This window comes from Pocillopora verrucosa, chromosome 4 (assembly GCF_036669915.1).
Source record: "Pocillopora verrucosa isolate sample1 chromosome 4, ASM3666991v2, whole genome shotgun sequence".
NCBI lineage: Eukaryota > Metazoa > Cnidaria > Anthozoa > Scleractinia > Pocilloporidae > Pocillopora > Pocillopora verrucosa.
Genome location: NC_089315.1, coordinates 5,476,642 through 5,503,365, shown reverse-complemented (window position 1 = coordinate 5,503,365; position 26,724 = coordinate 5,476,642). Strand labels below are relative to the sequence as shown.

General features: G+C 36.1%; 2 protein-coding genes across 2 annotated transcripts; one reads left to right on the top strand and one right to left on the bottom strand.

Moving 5' to 3' along the window:
• Window positions 1-1,379: 1,379 nt before the first annotated feature.
• Window positions 1,380-12,978, bottom strand: LOC131794739 (MAU2 chromatid cohesion factor homolog). Its single transcript, XM_059112284.2, has 21 exons — window positions 12,716-12,978; window positions 12,475-12,492; window positions 12,252-12,320; window positions 11,977-12,078; window positions 10,876-10,970; window positions 10,568-10,595; window positions 9,581-9,736; window positions 9,259-9,331; window positions 8,829-8,899; window positions 7,843-7,933; window positions 7,307-7,413; window positions 6,788-6,865; window positions 6,625-6,690; window positions 6,173-6,265; window positions 5,889-5,935; window positions 5,087-5,164; window positions 4,833-4,944; window positions 4,574-4,664; window positions 3,693-3,776; window positions 3,247-3,290; window positions 1,380-2,903 (listed from the first exon to the last, which is right to left on the bottom strand). The coding sequence occupies exons 1-21, from the start codon at window positions 12,950-12,952 to the stop codon at window positions 2,805-2,807; spliced, it is 1,839 nt and encodes a 612-aa protein (XP_058968267.2). The 5' UTR covers window positions 12,953-12,978; the 3' UTR covers window positions 1,380-2,804.
• Window positions 12,979-15,468: 2,490 nt separating this feature from the next.
• On the top strand, window positions 15,469-25,930 carry LOC131794693 (spondin-1-like). Its single transcript, XM_066164898.1, has 3 exons — window positions 15,469-15,940; window positions 25,218-25,294; window positions 25,527-25,930. The coding sequence occupies exons 1-3, from the start codon at window positions 15,525-15,527 to the stop codon at window positions 25,928-25,930; spliced, it is 897 nt and encodes a 298-aa protein (XP_066020995.1). The 5' UTR covers window positions 15,469-15,524.
• The last annotated feature ends 794 nt before the right edge of the window (window positions 25,931-26,724 follow it).

Below are 26,724 nucleotides of genomic sequence, written 5' to 3'. Positions count from 1 at the left end.
AATATATATTTACTATTTTCATAAAATTGTCAAAGAACGTTGAAATATATAACTACATCAGAGGTTTCCTGACCTTTAAAACGTTTTCTTTAAATTGATTGATCATAACTTTAAAGTAACGAAAATAAGTTGTTTCTAAGTGATCACGGGAGTAAACATTTTCACCTTGATCGAAACAAAAACGTAAAATGCACCGGACAAAACATTCAGGCAGAAGAGAGATAAGAATACATTAATACAAAATAAATAGAAATTCGAGATAACAACCATAAACCTTATAAACTGCATCGATTTTCATCAGATAAAACCTGATAAGGTATAACAGATCTTGTGGCAAAAATCAATTATAAAACATAGCTCTCTTTTTGGGGCTTTTAAAGGAAAAAATAAACAGCTGTCTTTTCTATTTGGACTAGCTTTCCCTAAGGTCACCTTTATACAACATGAAACCCTATGGAGAATAAGCAATATTGCCAACAATAGATTTATCTAAATGAAAAGCAAAATCTTTTGAAAGTGAGAATTTTGAGAAGTATCAGACAATTGCTAGACTTATCAATACAAAGCAGTGATTCATATCAAAAACTGAGATCTCAGGAAGTAAGGTAATACATTATGCAAAATTTAATTGTATACTAAATACAAATGCTGATAATTATCATTGAAAAAATAATTTACAAAATATTCAGTAAAGAATTTGAACTCCTCAGAACAGATGATTACAGAGAGTAAAACTACATTATAAAATCAATCAATATGGTTGCTGTTAACAATCTCGGTTGAGAAATGCTACTATCTCATTAAAGTTGAAGAACACAAATTGTAATTGATGAATTCCTTATTTTCCTGGAAATGTCAGGTTGCCTGAGGAATGAGGACAGCAGAACACCTTTAAATAACTTACAAATTACACCTTTGACCCCTGAGAGTGACTCGCATCTAAATCCTGCTTAGAATGTCACCTCTGAATCACATTAAGGTCATAATGATAAAGGAAATGATCACCAACTGGAGAGCTCTTGATTGTTTGATTGTTAACCCTGTCACTCTCAAGATCTCATTTGTATTTCTCCTTACTTTCTGCCATACAAATTCTGATAATGTGAGTTCAGATAATTTGATATTGGATCAACTAATAATCAACTAATAATCTCCTAATTGACATTTTCCTTTGTTCTTATTACCTGTGTACTTTATATTGTAAGGAGAAATTCTGCTATGGTCACTGATGGGAGTTAATGAGTTAAACAAATTCTCCTTGTCAGCACCTTAAGAAATGTATAGAGAACAGTATAGAGAATATGCATGTTGATGTTAGGGTGTTAAGGGTTTGTTGAGACACCTGTCCTATAAGATAAGAACAACTTCAGGAACACTTCATCATCATAATTTTATTTGCCTCTTTAATCATAATAATAAATACATTTACAGCATGATAATAATATTTCATGAGAAGACCTAAAGTCCCACCCCCCAAGCTTATGGGAGGAGCCATCTCACTTGCTACAGCATTTTTATAAAATTACCAGTACTACTGATAATGTGCAGCTTGGCTAATTCAGTGATTATTTCAGTAAAACCCTTCTCATTTTTGTCTTAGAGCTATACCATTACATTGCTCGGGAGGCAATTTCACTGATTCTTAACTGAAATTTGCTTTACAATTTTTATTGGCAAACATAACTGAAGGATGGCACTAAACACAGTGTAAACATACAGATTCTTTCATAATTGTCTACTAGGGTGTGTAAAATAAAATCCTGACTGACAGAAATTATCAACAACTTTAAACTTGTTGTACACAGGGTGATTCATCAGTTTGAAGGGAACTAAAATAACTATGAAGAACAAATCCTTTGGACTTCCCCATTCTTAATTTTAAAAAAAACTTTCAATATGCAAGGAGTCCCTGTTCCAGTTTTTGGGCAAAAGATGAGAAAAGACCTGTTGCACAAAAAAATTGGTTCAGGAACTACATTTACAGCAAAGGCTAAGGGAAGGGGTTTGGAGGAAAAGAGGGGACTTGCTCACTTTAGGTGGACCAACCTTCAGTGATATTCACTTCCTGTAATGGCAAGCAGCAAATTGGTGAAAACTAATTGTACATGAAAAAGTTACTCTTTCACTAGCTTATTGCATGCGCATGTTTGGATTTCATTACTAGCTTTGACAATTCAGATTGATTTTGATTTTAAGTAATAGAAAGACTATTCATAAATTAGGTATATATTTATGTACATATTTACATATTCTCTCAAATTAAATTATTTTGTACTTGTGCTCAAATTAAAAAAATATTTATGAAAATTAATGAGAGAAGTCTTCATGAAAAAAGTCCATCAATGCTTTGTGCATTATGAAGTGTTTGTATATGGTGACAGACAGAGTAAAGTAGTTGTTTCTTGGTTATCCTATGGTCTGCAGTTTTCCATGACACCATTGTTGAAAACAATGTAGAAATGCTTGGATCTCACAAGTAATATACAGATTCATGGATAGGTGAACAAATTGAGTCATAAAATTAGAATCGTCTTGAAAAACTCAAACTGTCATACTAAGGATGTCACCATTTATAAAGAGATGCCAATGAAAACTATTCACGATAAACATTTGATGATGATAACCATCCCACCATTTGGAATCTGGAAAAGGGTATTTGAAAACATTTACATGTATGAACATACACATATGTCTATGTTTCTATAGTATTGCTATATATTTTCAGTGTGGATAAGTAATGAAATTTTATCACAATGCACCAATCAACTGTTCTCTCATTTGAGACAAGTCCAGATCCAAGGATGTTACATCATGCTACTAGGCCCAGCTTGAGGAAAGGTTGTTAGCAGACCTGTTGTCTGCTTGGTTGCAGATTGTCTTGGAGGGCTGATACCACCAAGCCACTATAAGGTAATACAATACACATACAAGTTAGAAAACCGAACAAATTGTAAGCATTTGAGAAAATGCACTTTAAGAAGTAATCTGAGAAAACACCACCAAAACAGCAACACAATAGTGTTCTCTTGCACAAAAAAATCCTTAAAACTGCCCAACAATAAAAAAAATGCCACCTGCATTCAAATCAATCATGTGCATCACCTGCTAGTGAGCCCACAAATTTACAAGTGTATGGATATGTGTGCCTCACTTCTGCTTACTTGTCTGTTTACTTAGTACTCACAACACATCATTCATTTAATCAAATAAATGTTGTTATCAATGAAGGAAATCATTCCACTGAACCTCAGTAAGTCTGTGCTCTGGCATCTGACCAGCTTGCATATGACCTGAGAGAAAGAGATAAAATGCAAATTTAAAACTTAACGTACCCCTGAACAAAACAAAGTACTATTTGCACTTCACAGACAAGCAATAAAAAATTTCAGTCCATCCATGAGAAACAAGCAAGAACTTTCACTTTATATTATAAATTACCACAAGGGATCATAATCTAGCAGCTATGTAAAGTTTAACAAATTATTTTGAATACTAAAATATCAAAACATCATTGATAATTGACCATATTGTTCAATAATACTGATGACATTCTGATCAGTACAGGCCTTGATATCAAGTTTTAAAATCATTTATGTGTCTTTAAGAATCACAATTAACTTGAAACAGTGTATTTTACTAACACAAAGAGTACAATTCAACACAATCAACGGCATTATTAGACAATTACTTACTTTCCAACAATTGCTTGGTAAGGCTATTGTGTAGCTGATAGTATTCACTGGCAGAAACAGGGTCACCCATGATTCCATACAGATCTGATGATAACAAATCATTATAACCCAATATAAAGCCCTCCTCGTAAGTTTTAAGAACATGTGCTGCTGTACTTCTAGACAGAAAACATACCTTGCCAACAATTTTCCCATTTTTTGAATGTATCAAGGGCATTAAGGCCATTTTGTTATTCTTCAAACCTGCCCCTCCCTGCCCTTGCCTGCCCCTTCCCTACCCCCTCCCATAAGGATAAAGATCACCAAAAACCCTATGTGAGATCTAACAACCATCACATAGAACGCTCTACCAGAACTCCATGCATCACCCTATAATAATGTAAAACTAACTCCTTTGCACACCTCTAAGCAGATCTACATGTACATGTATTTGTTTAATAATACCTCAATCAAATTGTCTTTAAATTTCAATTACATGTAGCACATGTAAAGGTAACAACATGATTTCAAACTGTGTAATTTGGTGCTAATGAGCACAAGTAAATTGGCAAAGATAACAAAATTGCTTCACCAAGTGCAATTTGTAGTCTTGGAAAATTTTATAAGTGCTTATTTACACCACATTCCATATAAAATCATTTAGTTACTTGTTGATATTTAACATGAAAAATACATCACAGAAAGTCAAGACAGATAAAATTTTGGCAGTGCAGGCATGCTTTTTGCAATTTGCACTCATGTTACTACTTTGCACTCATGTTACAACTTTGGACTTGTGTTATAACTTTGCACTTATGTTACATGAAAAATGCACTAGTTTTCAGCCAAACAGACGTGCATAATTTTTTTACGTATATTATCAACTTGATTATTTCACTGACCTCTCAGAAGTGATGCAGCCCACATATTTATGTAAGAGTCTGGTATACGGCCAGCCAGTTGATTTGCAGGCAAAGCCATGTCAAGGGCCTCCTACAATTAGTAAATAAATATTAAGTGAATAAATATGTCAAAAATAAACAAGTGAATGAATAAATAAATGTATACATAATGATGAAGATGATCATCATCATACATGTAATAATAAAATAAAAACAAAACAAAATTAAAAAACAAGCAAACAAACAAACAATGCACAACCTGGGTAATCCCTTGAGATAAAAATGTGCTTCCTAGCAAGACCAATGAACAAGCTGTTAGTCTGTTGAGATCTTCAGAATTTGCCATCTTTAAAGTTTCACGCAGGTATTTTCTGTCAAAAAAATTGCAAATAACAAAACTATCATGAGAAATCTGAGTTGTCTCGTAAATTCACCTGCTAAAAAATTACAACATATGAAAAATAAGAGGAAAAGAATTGCAACATAACATAATGATTTACACCATAAACATACTTGGCATCCATGAAATGTGAATCAAAGAATGATTGTAATCCTCTGATATAGTAGTAACCTGCCTGGTGACTGTATGACCTTGGCATGAGAAAAATCAAAACAATAAAAAAACATACCAATATACAATTCATTTTGAACTAAACAAGTTCTTATAATTAAAAAAAAAAAAAATGGATTGCAATTTCCAGTCTTAAATTCATGATGCCATGGTTTCTTTTTCACACAAATTACTCCCTAATAACAAAATTAATGGATGTTCAAAGTAAAAAAAAAAGAAAAAAAAAAACTACAAGCAAGTATAATAGATTTACAAGATGTGTTTGTATTCATCTCTGTTACACAGATCAAGGTTATAACTTTTGCAATGTAGAGCCAACATCAATATTGTCCATTGCAATGTTTTGCTGATAGTAGAGCAGTCAAAACAATGTAATCAATACAATTTACCGGTAATGACTAAATACCATGAGACAACAAAATACCGACAGTAGTTATTCACTTCTATAAAGATCATCATGTCCAAAGAATTTGAAGGTTTGAAACTCATTATTTTGAACCATTCCTCATAAAAATTATTTTACATTTGTGATTCATTTGGTTTGTTCCGGACCAGTAACAATACATGTGAGAACTCCAAAACAATACACATGAAAATCCCAAAACAAAGGGAAAAAAAATAGAATACTGAAGCTACAGCAATTAAATGCACTCAGTAGAAAACTATGCAAAGAAAAACAGTGAAACTGAAAACACATATTTCAAGGTTGTTGAAATTAAACTTAACATATGATTTTGTCTTTACCCTGAAGGAAGCTGATCTGGTCTTATCTTTGCTAAAAGATTTTGGAGCTGCAAAGAAAATTCATAACATCTAATCAACATAGCATATCTGGTAAGAAATGACCAAAGTAAGAAATTCCTAAAGATACTCATTATGTATCAAGGGTGTTTGGAAATTTAACCATTTCTTTTCAGCTGAGAGAGAAAAAAACGGAAAAAAATATATAACAAAGGCTTCATACCTTGAAGCAACTTCAGTCATCAACACCAAAGGAAAAAAAAATAGTTCTGTTTTACTTTCCCTACCTTTATATTTTGATTTCCTCCCATTCCAGATCGAATGTAGATAATTGCCATATTCAAACCAATGAAATTTCTCAGTTCTGGCTCTCTGCTGGTCTAAAGGTAAAAGTACTGAGCTAGCATCTCCTGAGTTGATATCTACATCTTCAATAACTATGAGCTGTCACTGAATGACAATTAATTAAGCTACACATATGTATACAAGCTTCAGAGCAATCATGATATTTCATGTTAAATATAATTCACAGCTACTGTTTTAAAATGAAATTAACTGTTTCCTCACAGCTGATCATCAAAATCTTGAAGTTTGAAAAGTTCTTCAAAACTTTGAAAAATCCAAAGAGGAAACTCAAGCCCCAAAACTTGATTCTCAAAAGTTTCAAAAATAAAGAATTGAGTTTTAAGTGGAGAATGTCAACTTACATTCAAGAAGCCCTGCACATACATGTACATACCTCAAAGGCAACATTGAATTGTGCCACTGCTGAATCCATAAGATTCATGGACATTGCATATAAACCCTGAAAAGAGAAAGTAACATGATTATAAAGTCTTTATTCTTTACTGGTAACAATATAAAAATGATAAAAGGCAATAAATGATCATCATTAAGTGTACCAAAAGAGTGTGAATGACAGATTGATGGGCTGTTAAAAACTTTCCATCTTGTTGAGCAATTTGATAAACTTGTGAAATCTAAAACCAAAAAAAATCAAAGAATCAATTAGTCAGTTGGTATGTCAGTCAGTCAGTTGATCAATCACTCCGTCAGTCAGTCAGTAAATCAGTAAATACATCAGTCTAATGAGTAAGTAAAATGTACAATTATTTTACATACACTCAGGCAAATTTTTATGCAAAATCTATGGTGAGCTGAATTTAACACAAAAAAGAAATTGTTTGACACATAAACACAAGTAAATCTTCTTGGCCTTTAGTTTGAAAAACAGAACATGATATTAAATAAATGAAAAAAAAAAAAGGATTACTTTTCCCATTTTTTTGCTCTGTCGCTACTGTAATTTTGCCTTCTGTTATCAGGCTCTGGTTTATTAACTGAATGCCTAGGACAGGCTATTCATGCAATAGCAATCATTCAAAAATTATTGCAAATAGAACAGAGATAGCAAAATGAACCTCTTTTATAGCTTGTGGCATCTGTCCTTGCACCATTCTACAAAGAATCATGTGTTCTAGAAGCACCAGTTTAAAAGTTGATAACAGTCCAGAGATTGGTTCAGCAGCTGTAGACAGTAACACACAAAAAAACATTTAACTCTTCCACAAGATCCTTCAAAACATTGACATCTACTGACGTATACATTATAAGACATTCTTTGAATCAGAAACTCTAAGGATTTGTACAAGAAAATTTAGAGTAATTCCAAAGTTAGATCTTTGTGCTCCTAACTGTTTGTTAGGAGCACAAAATTCACTAATTGTCTGTTTAGTGAAATTTGTTCATTAAGAACCTTACAGCCACAGTAAATACATCTATGGCAGATGTCAAGGAGATCCTAACCCAGAGTATCAACTGAATGTAAAAAAGTCTTCTTTTCTCTTTCAAAGTCAACTTATAACTACACGTACATGTACATGTACATCAATGCATGTTAACATGCATGTACAACAGTTACAATAATAATACATCTGAAATTGAAAAACATGCTCACCTTTTAACCTTTGCACTTGAAGGAGAGCCTTCTCACTGTATTTGATTGCCTTTTCCATAGTCCCCGAATACATGGAGTGCATTACAGTTACCTTGAATATTTCAACAATGCAGTTATAAAGAGTAAAAAGTTATTCACAGTGTTATAGTGCAGACTCAAAGGTTAAGTATTTCCTTTCTATATTCTATGCAGAGACAAGGGCCCACTTCAATTAAACCCTTTCAGTTTACTCTGCATTTGATTTACTATTCTGCAAGGTGCATGTGAAGAAGAAGTAAATTCCAAATGCTGAGGAAATTTACAAAACACAAAAACACTCACAGGGAATAGGTTTACATAGAGCAAAAATAAAACACACCACTAAAAGGGGCATGAAACATGAAATGTAAAAGGCAGCATAGTTTACCTAAACCACAAATAATGGTGAAGAAATGATGTGTGAAAAAATGAAAAGAATAAATGCAAATTAATGTGTAGGAAAAATACAAGAAAAAAAATCAAGAAAATAACAAATTTGCTACAACATTTTTTACAATGTTCTTTCTGTTTCTCTATTAATTTTTTTTACAGTAAAAGGAACAGAGAGTCCAAGGAACACAATGTATTCAATAAAAAGGGATTTATCCTTACTTAAGTTTGCTAACTACCATACATTGTTTAATTTAATCCTGAAACCCCCAAGACTGATAAGCATCTTATTTCTCCCAACAGTATCTCTTCAAAAATGAACATTAAGGTCTGGAGAATAAAGGAAATGATCAAAAACTCAAGAGGCTCTTATTGTTAGACAAATTTCTTCTTGTGAGGACCATAGCAAATGTATAGAGAAGAATAATGAGAACTTGCATTTTGATGTTCAGGTATAAAAGGTTAGATAATCAATGCTAAAAACTGCACAAGACAGTTCAATCTCTTTGTTATTTATACTGGTGTTACATCGAGTATTAAACTATGTCTCACAAATGAGATGGATATTAGACTCTTACCAAATAAACCAGAACACAAAGATGTTCTTTAGTGAGCCATTCAAAGCGTTCTGCCTCATGGATTTGTGATTCTGCAAAAATCAAATCAAAAAGGCAATTGAAAGTTAAATCAAGCACTGACTCTATTTACATATATAGTTAGATGAGTTTTGATGCCATCTTTGTTGTTTTCCACTTTTCCTAATCAGTCACCTGTCCCCTAGTAACTTCTTCCCACCGGAAAAATTATGCATGTTAAACTAGATGAAATAAATCTTTTCCACAAAAAAGTTCTAATTGATTTTGACTCTAACAATAAGCAGATCATTAGAATGTTAACAATGTTGTACTACCAGTTTATAACAAAGTAATAGAAGTCAGTGGCACAAAAAAAAAATGTAGACACCAGTGACTTTACCTACAAAATCATATTAAATTAAAGTAAACATACCATCCAAACTGAGAGTTGTCAAAAGTTGTATTGATTGTTGCAGTTGCTTTAAATGTGGTCGAACACTCTTTGCCTGTAAAAAGAATGAATATGGCAAATGATTGCAATCTCAGTCTTTTTCACAAGTAGACACAATTTTTTTTATTTTTTATTAACACTGAAAGTGGTGGTAAAATAATAAAAAATGTAACTTTGATCATGCTAACTGCAAAAAATATTAATTTCAATCATCAAAAACTGTTGCATTAATACACCATATAAGTGTGTACCTTTCCATAAGGGAGAAAGGACTACAACAATATGCAGAAGTGTACATTTTTACCTGTCCAAGTTTTAAAAAGGTCCACACTCTTAACAATAAGTAAAACACATGGATTGATTCTCGCTGGTAATTTGAAATGTTCCATCGTTCCAAAACACTTGCAATCATGGACAAGATGGAAGTTGCATGATTCAATTCTTTAATCATCATAAATGCCTATTGAAAGACAAATGCAAAGATACATCGTCAATAGTGAGATTACACAGTATACTGTATACAGAGCTCACCAACAGTTGCCATGATTTGAAAAAGAGCAAAAGAAGTTATTCAAACATTGAGTCAATTGTCTTGGAGGGTAGATACTGTCAGGGTAGCAACAGAGGATTACAGCAATATTTTTAGCAGCAATATTTGTTTTGAGCCCCTGTCAGCAAACACCAACAAAACAGTGTGTGGAATGATTACTGACCCAAAATACCCAAAGGAGGGAGGTAGATGAAGTACAAGCAAGGTAGCAAAGCAAATATAGGTAATAAGTAACATGATTTGTAGTCTTTGAAAAATTTACAAGTGTTTATTTGCACCAAATTACACTCAAAATCATGTTGTTACTTGTTAGTAATTAACATGAAAAACCCATCACAGAAAGTCAAGATGGATGAAATTTTGGCAGAGCATGTACGCTATCTGTAATTTGCACTCATGTTACATGAAAAAGCACATGTTTTCAGCCAATCAGATGTACATAACTTTTTTCATATACATTATTAATTGAGAAACAGCACTGGTGAATGCTCCGTGAGCCTTCCCTTCTCCACCTTTGCTGAAACCCCATCACAGCTCATTACTTTACAAGTTTATGGGTTTCTGTGTTTGACAGTAACATTACCTTTATTTTTCCTTACAAAAGGAAAAGATTCCAAGAAAATTAGATATCAAAAGTTAAGGAATGCATTCTTGCATCTTCTGCCTTTACTTTAAAATCAACAAGTAAACCATATCTGAAATTATTCTACAATTGGAAAAAGTAAGTTATGAGAATCATACCATAGCTCTGCTCAATGCAAAAAGACACCTGAAACAAAATGATCAAAATCAGTTCATTCAAATTCTAATTTCCAATTGAAATTTTTTAACTAAGTGCATGCAGTGGAGTTTAATTTACATGATTTAAACAAGTGTCATCTGAAATGATGAACCATAACAAAACTATGAAAATAAATTATGTAATCTACATGTACTGACACATAACCATTCCGTTTAACCAAAATGACCGAAAGAAAAACAATTTATTGATAGATTTCATGTAATTCCTTTATTCCTACCAATTAGAGCATGTAATGCAAATTTCTCACTTCATGTAATGTGAACAACACTGTTCTGCAAATCTCTCTCCCATTTCCAGGACTTCTGTTGCAGCCTTCAGCTCTTTGTCATTCGCATGCACATCCTGAAATAAATCAACAATTATATTTCCAGTAATAAATTCTCTGCAAAATTCAAATTACTTCTTTTTAAGACTTAAAATGTACCCATGATATTACACTGCAAGCTTTGTTGCAGAGTAACTCTTAAACCTTTAACTCCCAAGATTTGATTGTTAATTCTCCCCTCTAGCTGCTACACATTTCCTTGTGAATTAGTTACAAGAATTTGTTGTTTGAATGGAATGAGAAAACAACTTCTACCTGACACATTTGAGTATTCTCATTACCTGTTTGCTGGATATTGCATGGATATTGTAGGGAGAAGTTAGTGGTTTATCATTTCTGGGAATTAATGGGTTAATAGAAGCTATAATTAATCTATTAACCCTTTAACTCCCATATCAAATTGTTATTTCTCCTTATTGTCAACTGTATGATTCGTATAATGTTAGTTCAGAAAATTTAGTATCGAATCAAATAATTATCCCCAAATTGATATTTTTCTTTATTCTCATCACTTATCTGGTTAACATTATATTGATATTGTAAGGAGAAACTCTGTCTTGTTCACTCATGGAAGTCAAAGGGTTCAGTACATGGACAATATTAATGCCATAATCAAGTACACTTAATTCTCTTAATATAAAAGTGGAATGACTAACACACCATTTTAGATTGTGAACAATTCACACAAAATATGGCAAACTAACAAGCAATTCATTGTGAAATTGCAGTAAGCACTTACTGCAGCTCCAGATGAAGACTTTTCTTCACTTTTCCCTATACTTTTAAATATTTATCTCTTAGCACTTCCATGTCTGAAAAACTAGTTTGCTAATTTCCATGCTACAAAAGATGCATTTCCAGCCCTGGTTTCTCCAGCCAAGCTCAAAGAACTATGTGTCAACATAAAAATATTTTTGCTACCACACACAGGTCATGTAACTTCATAAATATACAGACATACATGTTATTTCCTTTTGTGACAGAGTAGCCATTCATAATATTTCAGCCTATCACAAAACTTACAGCTAACTGGAAAGTGATCTTGAATTGCCAAAAAGGCAAAATGCTGGCATGGGCAACCTCTAGAGCCTGCCGCAGAGTAGACTTTGCTAGTTGATACTGGCTCTGAAAATTAATGTTTAAAAGTGAACTCACTGTTTAAAAAACATAATCAATGCCATGGTATTAAATTACTAGGCCCTTAAACAATTATTAACAAATTGGGTTGTATAACCTTGTCGATGTAATCATAAATATCACTCCAATAACTATCATAAACATCTACTCAGTAAATGTACCTGTTCTTTATAAATTTCTGTCAAAACGGACATGGCTTCCAACCGAATTTCTTCATAACCAATTCCCAGCTGACTCTGAGTTAAGTAAAGAAATGCTGTAATCTTGTGGACAATCGTTTATGTAATTTTATTTACTCTATTTCAAACCTGGTGAATTTTACTAGGACTCTTTCACCACACATTTTGCATAGAATTTCACCAGCATGTGAATTGAAAAGGATACAGATTGAGCTAGAACGACCTGTTGAGCGAAAAAATGTTAGAAGTCAAAATATGATAGAACCGATGAAGCAACAATGCTAACCAGTGAAACCTGTGAAGCTACGGTTACGGCAAAGTTATCACACTTTCCGATGAATTTTCAATCATCGGACTTCCACAAGGCGATCAGTTTAAGATCAATTACATAATTAAACAAAATAATACTACTACCAGCTCTCTTACTCAATAGAAATTAAACTCACCGCCTTTTCCAAATGTGACCGGGCCATGTCTATATTTTTCGTATGCGAATGAAGAAGCCTTCCAAGTTGTACATGCGTTTCAGCCTGGATTGCTGATGACGGTTGAAATTGAAATACAGATTGAAGGCACTGTATACATTGTCTTATCTTAGGTGGGTCAGACGTTCTGAATGTTTCTGCTAGGCCCAAAAGTCCGAGATACGTTACATCGTGACCACTTCCCGCTATCGCCGCCATATTGTTTTTGTCGATTTATTTAACGCCCACGATTTACAGCGGATTAAAGTGTATGTGGTAGTATGTTACACTGAAATTAGACATCTTTGGCGCATGGTGGGATAATTATCGATAAATAATATTGAGCGTCTATCGTCTATTGGAAGACCATTCTTCATTGAGTGAAGGAAGCATCTTGCAAAAGAAATAGACCATCCTTTACTGCAAAAATACTTCAAGGAGTATTGTCAGCATTGTTTTATTTCGTTACTGGTTACGGATTGATCGAAAAAATGGTGAAAAATGGAAGGGTTGCGCAACCGCCACACTCAAAAAAAAAATCAACTGAGAAGAATATCGTCGAAAATTTTAAAGAAAGAAATAAAAAAGAAATATTGAAAACTGGCCACTTTCCGTTGAATGAGCAGCGTTGCATGAGATCAAGAGAGGACTTTGTGAAATATAACGCCCCACTTTAATGACCTCAAATCATTTATATGAAACACAATATAAACAGCGGTTAAAGGTTGGGCATGCGCGAGGGACTCACGCAAATTTTCCCGCGCAAAATCACAAGAAACAAACTCCCTGCAAAATAAGCAAAGGAAAGTTGAACTGTACATGGAAATCTGTAAAAGGAAACAAAAGAAGCAAAAAAGGAAAACTCGAGACTTTTCCAACGCAAAGCTTATTCAAGTACAGGTATTCTATTGATTTACCATTCAGTTTTAAGCTTTACCAAAAAAGTTATACGCTTTTAAAACACTCAGTGGCTTTTGGGATTTAGTTTTTAACTTGCGTGAGACAAGTAAAGTGAACTTGGTTCTGAGAGCCTGATGGGCTGTGTAGAAAAAACCAAAGCACACCTGAAATGAAAATAACTATGAAGATCCTAAAAATATTGAACAGTCTGAAACAAGGTAAGTATGATTCTCACGGATTGATTCATTTTACCTCTTGCATAATTCAAGGTTTCATGCCCTTCTTGAGAATGACATAACTTCCGAAATAAACATGCTATTCCAAGCGATTATATTTCTTACAACGAAGGTTTCTTGGTAATTTTGCGGAAGCCTAAAGAAAAATTGCAACAGTTTGTCAGTTTGTTTATTTTTGTTAAGTAAAAGCTAAACGAGTAAAGTAGATCCAAGCGAAACTTCGGATGAGTTAAGACTACGATTTTTAGATGAACAATCTTCGGGATTGTAAGTGTCATTTGTGTGTCTATGATTTTCTGAACATGTATGAGGCCATATATAGTGGCTGTCAAGTTAACGAAGGCTACACCAAGGAAAGTAAAATGAAAACGAATTTAAAAGCTGTTCACGTTGACTTGCTGAGTGACTAGAGATGGTTTCAGATCACGGAGAGGAAGTGATCTTATACCAAGAAAAACAAAACAAAAAACAAAAAAAATAAATAAAATAAAAAAATGGTAAACTTCGCAAATATCCCAGACCCATCTTGACCGAACAAGCCTAGTAATTAAGGGATTTCATGTATGTCAAAAAACTTGACATCGTAAAAGAATTCTTAAATACTCACGGAACATGTTCCTACCAAAGTCGTTGGTATGGTATTGTTACCATGTAAAAGTATGAGGTTATCCAGAGGTTGCGTATAACGCATCCCTGCTAGTAATTTGCATCAGGTGAAACTGTACAATTGAAGTGAATCGGCTTGTAGACTAAAAATTGTAGGTCAGTCATACGCATTAGTCGAGTTGGTAACAGTAATGAAATTCAGTTACTTGGAGTGGCTGAGTTTGTCAAATCAGGGTAGATACATAATAAAATAATGCTAGACTCGTAGCAACTTAGACGCAAAATCTCTGTTTAGGACTGGTTCACTATCAGTAAATTAGTATTCATCTTAAGGGAGCTTTTCTGGGAATTGCTGAACAAAAGAAAAATAAATTATCCGTCAACAGAAAGAAAAATAATTTGATGATTAACTCTGAGTATTAGTATTAAAAAGCAGATCGAAGTACGCCGGCGTGGGGGCCATTTCCGGGAAATACTAAGCAAATTTTCGCCGGGGAGGCTTCACTCTAGGGTATGAACGTTTTCTTCCTTTATAACTACTCTCTCCAAGAAGTTTTCTTTTCCTATATCCAGAATCAAAGTAACGTATCAATTTCCCAACCTGATTATGTGTCAATTTTGGAAAATAAAACAAAAGAAATCGTTTTGGTTTCAATCGAGCACCAGACCGAAACCAAAACCCATCTGATTCTTTGTTGATTTGTACTAAAATTTTTCATTCTACGGAACCCCAGTTCAACTAGGAAACCCTTTCCCTTTTAAAAAACACCTTTACCCTGAAGGAGATAGCCGATTCAAGTGGAGCATCCCGGCTTTTGTCTGTTGTGGTAAATCTACTTCCGGCCCCTCCCACTTCCCGTCGCGTCATCATCTCATGATATCGAATGAATATTCGATATCATGAGATGATGGCGCGAATATCGTAGAAATTATACGATAGGGATGACGTGACACAGGGGACTGGTGCAAACCGGTGAGGGCACGCTTCTCACTTACAGGCTTGCAAAAGCTTGTCCAAAACTTTCAGAGCTCAGTATAACTTTTCAGCTATGGTACAGTTTTGTTCGCTAATTCTTGCATTAACGACGATTACCGTCGTTTTGACGCCTTCTTATGCTTGGTGGAGCCGTAGGAGAAGGAGTTGTTCGGCCGTTCGTTGTCAAGTTAGTAACTGGAGCTCTTGGAGCTCCTGTACTCGATCTTGCAACGGAGGAATTCGTACACGTACTCGGAGGAAAACTGTTACAGAATCCTGTGGAGGAAGTTGCCCATACCACCTGTCAAACACGATGAATTGTAATACACAATGTTGTCCTGTTGACTGTATTTACACCTGGGGTGCCTGGAGTGCATGTACAGGCTGCGGGAATTCTACGCAATCGCGGTCCACAAATATTATACGACAGAGCTCTTGCAAAGGGACGGCTTGTCCTGCGAAGGAAACACAGTCCTGTTATACTGGAGTGTAAGTACCTTTCTTAATGTTCATTGTAGAGATTTGCGTTCAAATTAGTAGAATGGGAGGTGTGTGCGTAAATATTTATCTAGTATTCGATAAAAGCCGTCCAGAGTGCTTTTTATCGATCAGATTAAGACCTCTCCACCAACCGGCTCCTCTTCAAGAGAAAACGTATATAGTGGTATAAGTTGAAGTCAAGTAAACTGGTTGTTAAGGTGAAATCTTTTTTCATCTGTTTTTTCGATAAAAGCCATCGACAGAGCTTTTATCGATCAGGTGGTCGCAAAAGGCTTATTCTAAATAAACGAAACGAAACAATAATATAATATTTCATATTTATATAGCGCAAAATAACATACAGAGGATATGATCAAATGCGAGATATAACGAAACCAGGCGAGATATAACGAAACCAGGGAGATATAATGAAACTAAAGGAATAATGCTGATATATTTTCTTATAAGCTAAGGATAACTTTCACAAGGATTTTGGAGTAATCGTCAATTGATAATAAGGATTTTTATTCATTTCGCAAAGTAATAATTTCAGAAGTTACTATTTTGCGAAATTGACTATTTTCACACTGCGGTGACAACTTGACCTCTTTCATGTCACAAAAATATATTTAAACATTACAAATTAGTAGATCACCAAAGATTTTTACCTCCTCTTATTTGTTAAACCATATTAAAATACATTTTGCAAAACAGTAATTTTAGGAGAGATACTATTTTGCGAAATGGACTATTAGTCGATTTCGCAAAATAGTAACTCTTCCTAAATTACTACTTTGCGAGATGAATAAAAATCCTTCTTGTTAATTAACGATTACTCCAAAATCCTTGTGAAACTTATCTTTACCTTATTACAAAATATATCTGTATCATTCGTTTAGTTTTGTTATATCTCACCTAGTTCCGTTTCGTTTCGTTTCGCAAAATATTATAAGCCGTAGCAGAACGTCGCAGTTACATTCACTTCTTAAACATACAACTGTTGAGTTTAAGAACTTAATCTTGTTCATTCTGGTTGATCCTAAATGAATTTAAATGTCAGTACAGGGGATGTTTTTGTTTTAAATACTCATCGATCGGGACATTAATAAAAGCTATCGACGGCGGTCTTATCCTTCGGATAATCGCAACGTTTACTTTCAGTTTCTCTTTAAAGCGACGTGGAAGTAACTAGAAGCTTCCTTGTTTTCGTATTTAAAAAAGCTTAACTCGGACCTTTTCATAACCAAACCGTTGTGTAAATACGAACGGCCAATAGGGAATGGTCAGATTATAGAGGGCCAACTAGATCGAGAATCGGTGACATCTCCTAATGCACCGAGATTGCGAAATACCAATTGTCTGCCGACAGCATTACAACATAACTTATATCATCGTCCATGATTTTGTGCAAAAGCTGACAACATGTATGAGGAGGTGCATCGTATACATCGAAATTTAAGGATATACCCGCTGCTAGTCCATTATTACTATTAATTTCGCTTTGTAAGTCATCTGAGATGTACACGAGCTCACCGTCTATTTTTCATACCGGCGCTTCCGGGGTATGTGTGGCTTAAAGATTAACAAGAAATCTAACCTTAACCTCTCACTAAGAGGTCAGTAAAGCTTAAGGAGGGTGGTGAAAGTTGCGTTGAGAAGTGTTTTGAAGGGTGCATTGAATGCAGATATAATGTCAATGATCTAATATGGATTTGCGGATAGTTCCAAGTTCCTTTCTACATGTCAAAATCCGTCCTCCTAAAGATCTGAATATCTGTTACGAGTTCGGGATATAAATTGTGTTACGGAGGGTTGTCCAATACACCCAAACCGCTGCGAATCGTCAAAGGCAGTTGACGAATCGTCAAACCGGAAGTCGATTCGCGGCTAAGTGGTGTTGTGATACTGGAGGTCTGAGAAACCATCTCTTATGACATGGAAACGCATACCAGAAGTCAATTTGCAAGAGACTTAAAAAATATTCCGCATGGGGGTTGAAAATGTTGTCGAATCGAACGACTCGACACAACAAATGACGACCCGTCATACCGGATGTCGATTTTCAAGACACTTAGAAAATATTGTCTTCTTCTGCAAATTGACATCCGGTATGACGGATCGTCATTTGCTGTGACGAGTCGTTCGATTCAAGTCGAATCGCGTCGAATCGTCAACATTTGCTACACTGTATTCTGACGATAGACTTCCGGTCGTTTCACGCTTTAAGAACGTGGAAGGTTCATGTTGGCATGTTCTCGTATCATGCCACTCATTTTTACACATTGCTCACGTGCGCGCCCCTCGACTTCCGGTATGTTAATGCACGATTCGACTTCCGGCATACTATGGTAATTTCACATATTGTTTATGCCTCTCGTACTCCGGTATGTTAACGCACGATTCGACATCCGGTGTGACGATATGTAAGAGAGGTTGAGGATTGCAACCAAGCCAAGTGGTCTCTACCGTTGGAATCCATGTTTGTATCCTTAGTATGAGGCGCGGGAGGAGTATTGCAAAGCCTCCTCGATAGAATGTTATCCCATCGCTGGTTACCCTTCCCACCCCTCCTCCAGAATTTCATCAGGAGCCATTTATACTCCTGGTATAGTTGAGTGAAGCACTGTTAGGTTAGCTTATGTTGATCATGGCAGGGATATAACTTAATAGCCCTTGCCAGGGTTTGAATCTTGGCCTTCCCATTCATAGTCTAGTGCCATAACCATACCTTGGACATACGGTACCTCTTGCGTTATTAATTATAACTTTTCCTTTAAAACTAAAATGCTCTCTGAGTATTGAGTGTAGTTTTAGTGCTTGCCTGATTAACAGATGAAACTAAATTCAAGGTTCCAGTACCTTAAAAAATGTTTTGGTAGCTTGTCGAGAGGGGTAGTGGAATTAAAGGTTTCTTTCATACAGAAATTATCCAAAGTGTACTTTGTTATTATTACGTACGATATTTACAACAGATGGTAGCAGATGAACACTGGCTCAACCATTAGTTTCACATTCATTTATCGCGGGTTTACGTTTTGCTCACTAACACGCTGACATCTTCCAATAGTTTCTATTATCGTCTCAGTTTTCTGTAGGAATACGGCTGCATACCCTTCAAAAATGAAACTTAGCGAGTTTCGAGCTCCCTCACCTGCTTAGCGGAAGGTGGAAATTAAACCGCACACCTCTATCTTTTTAGTCACCTGTAATCGTTTGAGGGCTTCAAAACAGCAAATACTCACTGTCAAGCATGTTGTCTTATAGGTAACTCCATGAGAGCGCTAGCCTCTTTCCGCCCTAAAATGTCTGCTTTGTGAAAAATGTTCAGATTGCAATGATTTAGACACTCTCAGTCTGAGTGATACAACAGCGGGCCAAGGTGCTATAAAATGCGACATGTAAACTTTCGACCTCGTCGCCTGAGTCTAAAGGTCGCGATCAATACATTGATATACTGTCTGTACATCGTGAGATAAAAATGAGATTTAGCGTCAATTCATCAGAAAAAAAAAATCACGGTGAACAACATTTTCTGCAACATTGAACTTAGTGATACTGAGTTACGTATAGTTAGTTAGCCTGTCTCGCCGAAATTATGGTCTAACAAAACCTTCGACTGCGCGACGAAGGGCAGTTCATTGAGACATCAATGTTATTTTCACGCTAACTTTCTCATAAAGTTATAGTTTCTCTTTTACTTTATTAGGAGCATACGGATAGGCATAGAGAATGGCGTTCTGGTTAATACTTCCTTTGGTCACACAAGCCGATACGTGTGAAAGTGTGCTCAATTCAGTTTTTGCTAGGGTACCTTATAGTTAACGGCGTTTCACGACATGACAGAAATCGTGCTATTCGCTCAGAGCGTCTAAAAATTGAGTTAACGGCTCTGTAAAACAGATCTACAGCTAAGTTAAGGTACTTCGTTAGGTGACCTGTAATAAGAATAACTCAAGCCCTCCTCTGGCTGTAGATAACTGTGGCTGAGACGTGATACATGGATCCGTACAAATGGAAACGTATCATTTTATGATTAAATTGGTCAAACCTTCTGCGGAGTTCACCTGAAGGACTCCAAAGAGCACGTGAAAAACTATTTGTGAAGATAAAGCTGTTTGACTGAAAGAGATATATCTGGTTTGGTCTAATTGAGCGTTTAAAACGATTTGCCGGTGGTACGAAACAACTCGGGGTTGACCGTCTCAATCGATCTCTCAATAAGAATGGTATTTAGAAACTGACTAAAAATTCAGTTGGTGAAATAAGAAACACCCCACAGCTTGTGTCGTTTTAATCTCATTTGTCCTAAATTGATTCTGCTTTCTTCCATTTGGGATACTCGAACGGGGAGTACAACTTCGTTTCACACCTTTGTTTTCTATATATTTCATGGTAATCTTCTCTCATTTGAATTTGATAATGCTGACTTGTCGTCGCCCAAACGTCACGTTTTGAGAGCGTTGCTTTTTGTGCGAATGCTTCTTCGGCACAAAAATATCTCGCTCTTTTTTCTTTCTAATGAACATGTTCACACTTCCTAACAATGCCTCCGTGTTTGTACCATTGGAATACAAAAGACATGCCGTCTATTTTATCCAAACAATAAGAAAAAATTGTAAGTGAGTCGGAAATAATTTGTAAAACAACATAATTAGATCTTAAGAATGACCAAAAACTCACTTGGATGGAACAAATTTCCAAATCCGACGTTGTTTGCAATGATAGTGTGACCAGTTTAAAAAACATCTACGCTTGCCTTGTTACACAACACCAGAACATTTTTTTAAAATGTCTGGTCGGCTGAGACGATGAATGAATCAATGTCTATTTAGTATTTGGCTTTTCAACTACTTTTACTTCTTCTTTAAAGCACGATTTTAATTCTGAGTGAGAAAAGAAAAATAAGAAAAAGGGCGTCATCTGAGAGACAAATTGTTGATGTAGCCTCAGTGATAACTTTGGTCTGGCTCAGTGAGAAAAGCCCTCTCACAGCTAACACCTCTCTCATCTCCATTATTTGCGGAAATTTACTTGATGAGAAGTCAGGGCTGGTGGGGAGGCAAATCTAAGGATCGATTAATCTAATTAAATTTATAATAAAGTTCGGATATAACGTGCGCTGTCATTGGTTGAAAGAGAGCCCTATACTCTTATAGAGCGTGCCATATGACCAAGAGTATATAGCATAGAGCTAAGCTAAAGCTGTCACGCCATCTCCCAAATTGTACTATGTCCGACCTTTTCCGGGACTTTTCTCTAGTTTTTTTTTCTTTAATTGAAAGTGAAATTTCGGAACAGGCGAGTCGGCAAATAGCAATAGAAGAACTAAACAAAGGTTTTAAACATGCCAGGCGCAGTAATTGACGTTATTAAAAATAATTTTCCACGGAACGTTACCACATTGAAAGGACATATCCTGTTGAAAGGCAATTTTGCGCACAACAGCTTTGACTCTAAATATAGGAGCGTGAGAATTGAAAGGAAGAATAACGAGAACCGAGTAAGAGCCGGCAAAAGCTGTTGATAAAAGTTACCGAGAGTTGCTTAGCACATTTTTTTTTGTTTCAAAAGAGCTACTAACATACAATTAATATACAATGGCGTCCAAGCCATGAAGAGTCGTTGCATTTATTTGCGTTCTTTCGGATATCGTCGCCACCAAGGAGAAACTGGATCGCTTTATGTCATCTTCCACTAAGACACTTATTTTTGAGTATGACTTAATTAAGAGTGTGAATTAAGACTATCATCATGATGACTGTTATCATTAGTATGTTTAATATCATTTTTATATGCTACTATTGGCTGTAATTATTATGAGTTCTGGTATGAAGAGCATAACTTGCTCTGGTGGATTCCAAAACCTCATTTAAAAAAAATGGCCTCGCAACTTCCATTTTTCTTTAATTGAAAGTGAAATTTCGGAACAGGCGAGTCGGCAAATAGAAATAGAAGAACTAAACAAAGGTTTGTAAACATGCCAGGCGCAGTAATTGACGTTATTAGAAATAATTTTCCACGGAGCGTCAAGTTCCATGTTAACATTTAGGATTAGGTTAGGAGCCCGAAAGAGTCAATGAGGAAATGATCCGTGAGTGATCCAAACAGGTAAGCGTCGCCACATTGAAATGACATATCCTGTTGAAAGGCAATTTTGCGCACAACAGCTTTGACTCTAAATATAGGAGCGTGAGAATTGAAAGGAAGAATTACGAAAACCGAGAAAGAGCCGGCAAAAGCTGTTGATAAAAGTTACCGGGAGTTGCTTAGCACAATGTTTATTGTTTCAAAAGAGCTTCTAACACACAATTAATATACAATGGCGTCCAAGCCATAAAGAGTCGTTGCATTTATTTGCGTTCTTTCGGATATCGTCGCCACCAAGGAGAAACTTGATTGCTTTATGTCATCTTCCATTAAGACACTTATTTTTGAGTACGACTTAATTAAGAGTGTGAACTAAGACTATCATCATAATGACTGTTATAATTAGTATGATTAATATTATTGTTATGGGCTACTATTGATTGTAATTATCATGAGTTTTGGTCTGAAGAGCATAACTTGCTCTGGTGGATTCCAAAACCTCATTTAAAAAAATGGCCTCGCAACTTCCATTACTTTCTCCTCCACACCATCCGCATGACAGTATTTCGTGAAGAGGATCGCTTTATCCGGAAAACGATGAATACTTTCGGTAAAGTTCTCGAAAACACTAAAACTGATACCCTCTTCCTAACTTCAATCCCATCACCGCGTTAATCTAATTTCAGGCTTTGCTGTCTGGAATCGATCGAATCGCCGATTTCCAGTGAGGTCCGACGACTCGTCACTCATTTCAAGTGCATGGTCGAAAAGTGATTGTACTCCATTTACATCATTCGCAAACAACTGCGAGGCGACGAAAAAACGAAGACAGCAACTACAAAAGCAACTCAAATGTGCTTCACCGCAAGCATTTAGCTGGAGTTTGATAACCAGCTATTTAATCGAGCTCATATGGGGATCCCTCACAATTAATTACATTTACTTAACTCAAACTTTTGAGAGAATCTAATCTTTCAGTTTAAATTCAGTCTATTTCAGTCACACTTACTGTAGGTCTCTGTTGATAGCTTTAATGTTAAAAGTTTTGAATCAAATATGAACACAAAGATCTTTGTGATGTTAATATGATCTCTGTACCTTGACCAGCAAGCGATACAGCAAGCGCGTTGGTTTATTCGTCAGGGAACTTGACGTGATATGAATCGAAAAAAAAACCAAGAGTTATTAAGTAACTTCAGATGGTTGAACGCTACCAAAAGAGCAGTCCTCTATCCTGAACCATGGGAAAACTAGACCCTGTGAGCAGGGTAACTGGGATACCTGGATGGTACTGGATCCGTGGAATCAAGTGTAGTGATACTACGCGTGTCGGACTAGTATACTGAAATAGTGAGCTCAAGTCTGGCCTAGGGCATACACCTGTCTCAAAACATAGCCATGCTATGCATGCAAGAGTTATTTTCTGTAGGGTGGGTGGATTACTTGAAACATTGTAAGTGTTCTACATTCTTACAAAAGGAAAGAAGATTATTAACGCGGGAAAGAATGAAAATGTCGAATTACCTCACACACAGGTATTTTGTGGTAGATTATGTGTGTTGTGCGAATAAATGTAACCAAAAATAAACTGTATTTCTGATTTTGCTTTTCACAACGAGTTTACGTTTTCAACTAAGACATTGGCATACTTGGCATACAAGACATACAAGGCATTCAATGCTTTCATGGCTTTCAAGCGTTCGCGATTCTGTCCGATCCAAAATTACCGCTCAATAACATCTTTTTGTGTGGATTGGCCGCGAACAATACGAATTGTGTATGCGTCTACAAGTATTTTGAGCGTTTGCCCCATAATGCTCCAGATGATCGTAATCCAATTACGTTGAAATACAAAACGACTGACAAAATAGTTTTATGGGCAAAAATCTCGTGTTCGTCATGTGACCCGGCCCTGTCCGTGCATGACAACGTCAATCATCATCAAGATAGCACGCGTGATCAGCATGTGAACACCTCATTGGATCACAGTTAGTTGTCATGGTGTTGAGGGCCCAATGACCTCTGGGTACTATTGCGCAATTTTTCCATTTTGTGGCGGAGGAAAAAAACAAAAAAAAAAAAAGACGACAAAAAAACAAAGGCATTTTATGACTGGGCTACCACAGGTATCCCAGTAAAAAACACGCAAAAGACTATCGACCGAATTCTAAATTCCCATGATGTGGAATTCGAGTCTCGGAAGAAAGTAGTCCCGGGCATCATTGCATGCGCATTCCACTTATTTTGTAAATCTGGGACCCACCACGTCTGCATCCATGTTATTTTTCAGAAACGATTCGGTTGAGGAAACTGTTAAGATTTAGTTCGTTTGGTTATTTATTTGTTTCTTTGTCTTTTTGTATCGTACGAAGATATATTAGGGCGGAAAATCGATGTTGCTCGTGTCAATGTTGCATATATGTGTATACATGTGTATATGTTGCATATATGTTGCATATATGTTGCATATGTGTATCCAAGTTCCCATCCATAAGCTAACTAATAACGTTAAAAGATATTTGTAGTGATACATAATGCGTTGCAAGGAGGTATCGATCTTGCAGTGCAGAGCTTTGTTAGCCTTGATCATCTGTAACGGAAATTTTACAAATTTCTTTAGTATCGAATTTTGACCCTGTGTTGAGCCAGGGAGCCTCGCCTCGTGCAGATAGAGTCGAATTCAAGCTTTAGGTGTCAAATTCCAATGCACAAGTCACCGTGGGAGTGATATCTACATCGCTTGAGCGAAGGCTAAACTTTACCTCAAATTTTATGGTGGCACTTGTTTATGTCGACTCCACCCACTTCTTTCTCTGCAAATTTTAATATCAGTTTACTGATCCAAAAGTTCTGAAACGTAGCAACTGAAATTGTTCTCAGAGACAAGTGGTCTTGCCTCTTTATCATAATTCCATCAGGCAATAGAATTGATAGATATGCCTAAGCTAATTAGGAATTGTAATTGAGAACCCAATCCACTCGACCCTTTCACTGCTGTGTCTGTTTAGTCTCGCTGGGTACACCGCAGCAGGAAACCTGGACATCCAGCTGATAGACTCGAAAGCCTATCTGTTGAGGCTGCAAAATGATTTTCCTGCCTGGGCAACTAGCTATTTTACATTTTTGAACTTATTTTTGAGGCCTTGTTTAGTATCAATTTCTGTGCATGCTTTTTTTGTACTGCTTTGCATTTCGTGAGATTTTCAAGTACACTTGGGCCCGTGATATTTAACGTGATTGACGGTTGTCGCCTCAGAATAGTAGCAATGTCGCGAGGTAATTTGACAGCATTACATAACACTGATGTTACGTAATGTTTTGATTATGGTCAACCACACAAAGCGGTTGTTCAAAAACATTCAGTTTTACTTTCCTATTAGAATATTAAGCTGAAAGGCGACTAGATGCGTGGCTCATTAGGTTCACTGAGGACCTTCGAGAAGACACACTCGAGAAAACGCCTTAATTTTCTTTCGAGCCATGACGCGTTGTGCTACCCTTGTACTAGTGTTAGCTGTAGTCGCTGTCATTTTGACGCCTTCAAACTCTTGGAGACGTCGTAGAAGACGGCGGTTTATCTGTAAGCCTACGGACTGTAAGTTAAGCCAGTGGAGTGCTTGGGCCGCTTGCAGCCGTACTTGCAAAGGGGGCACAACTACGCGCACTCGCCAAATAGCCTATCATGAGTCTTGTGGAGGAAGTTGTCCTTCGCACCCGCTGAACGAAACGAGAAGCTGTAATATACAGCAGTGCTGTCCAGTCGACTGTGCTTACTCCTGGAGTACATGGAGTGCATGTACTGGATGCGGGATTTCAACCAAATCGCGGACCCCATTCATCAAAGTGCACAATTCGTGTAATGGAAAATCTTGTCCAGGAAAGGAAACACAGTCTTGTAAAACTGGAAAGTGAGTACCTACTGATGCTTATTTATACAATTTTCTTTGAATTAGCGGAATAGTTTGATAAGCTCATTTGGAAAAGTCATCAATTTGATTGAAGATGATTTGCTGTACCAAAAACCTGTTGATAGTGAGTGCCGTTGTATGCAAATTGCGTGGTTTTGAGGCAAAAAGACAGAAGATGAATAATATCCTCCGCAGGCAAAGAAGTTCTTTGTCCTAAGGAAGCATCTTCTCTGAGTCTCTCCTCTGCAAACTTAACGGCAAGACGTTGTTTTGCTCTTCACTAAAATCCCGGTTGGTCTTGCCGATGCCCTTTCCGATCCATTGAGTGGAAGATCACATCAGTCACTGTAGCCGCATTTTAAGGCGCTGTCATCCCGAGCAATCTTCATGTTCCGGTAAATTCGGCTGTCGTTCATTCATAAAACACACGCTTGAAAAGTTTTTTCGCTAACTGTCATGTGAAAAAACTCGCGTGTTTTTATGAGCCACAATTCGGCCGGATTTCACTAAACATTTCACTTTCAGATTCTATATTAGACCTTCAGGCAAGCGTTGAATTCGACCTGCCGAATTGTTAAGTTTGTAAACCACTGCATAATGCGAACTTTGACGGTTTGACATTTTTGACAACTTTAGTCTTGTACAGCTAAGCAGATTATTTGAACCACTCTAATAGGGATTCTAATTGGCTAATTGTAGCGTGATTTATGAGAGTATAGAGCATGCTGACGAAACTGCGGTTCGCTTTGGAAATAGACTTTGTTTTGGAAATTGAAAGTAATCATCATAATGATTCCT

What these genes read in the sequence shown, in the direction of transcription:
- LOC131794693 (XM_066164898.1), top strand. Translation starts at nt 15,525, where the DNA reads ATGGTACAGTTTTGTTCGCTAATTCTTGCATTAACGACGATTACCGTC. An exon ending in CAGTCCTGTTATACTGGAGT is followed by an intron (nt 15,941 to 25,217) that starts GTAAGTACCTTT and finishes GCATTTCGTGAG; the next exon opens with ATTTTCAAGTACACTTGGGC. An exon ending in AATAGTAGCAATGTCGCGAG is followed by an intron (nt 25,295 to 25,526) that starts GTAATTTGACAG and finishes CCCTTGTACTAG; the next exon opens with TGTTAGCTGTAGTCGCTGTC.
- LOC131794739 (XM_059112284.2), bottom strand. Translation starts at nt 12,952, where the DNA reads ATGGCGGCGATAGCGGGAAGTGGTCACGATGTAACGTATCTCGGACTT. An exon ending in TGTTGTTCACATTACATGAA is followed by an intron (nt 10,596 to 10,875) that starts GTGAGAAATTTG and finishes ATTTTGTTTCAG; the next exon opens with GTGTCTTTTTGCATTGAGCA. An exon ending in GACAACTCTCAGTTTGGATG is followed by an intron (nt 8,900 to 9,258) that starts GTATGTTTACTT and finishes TGATTTTTGCAG; the next exon opens with AATCACAAATCCATGAGGCA.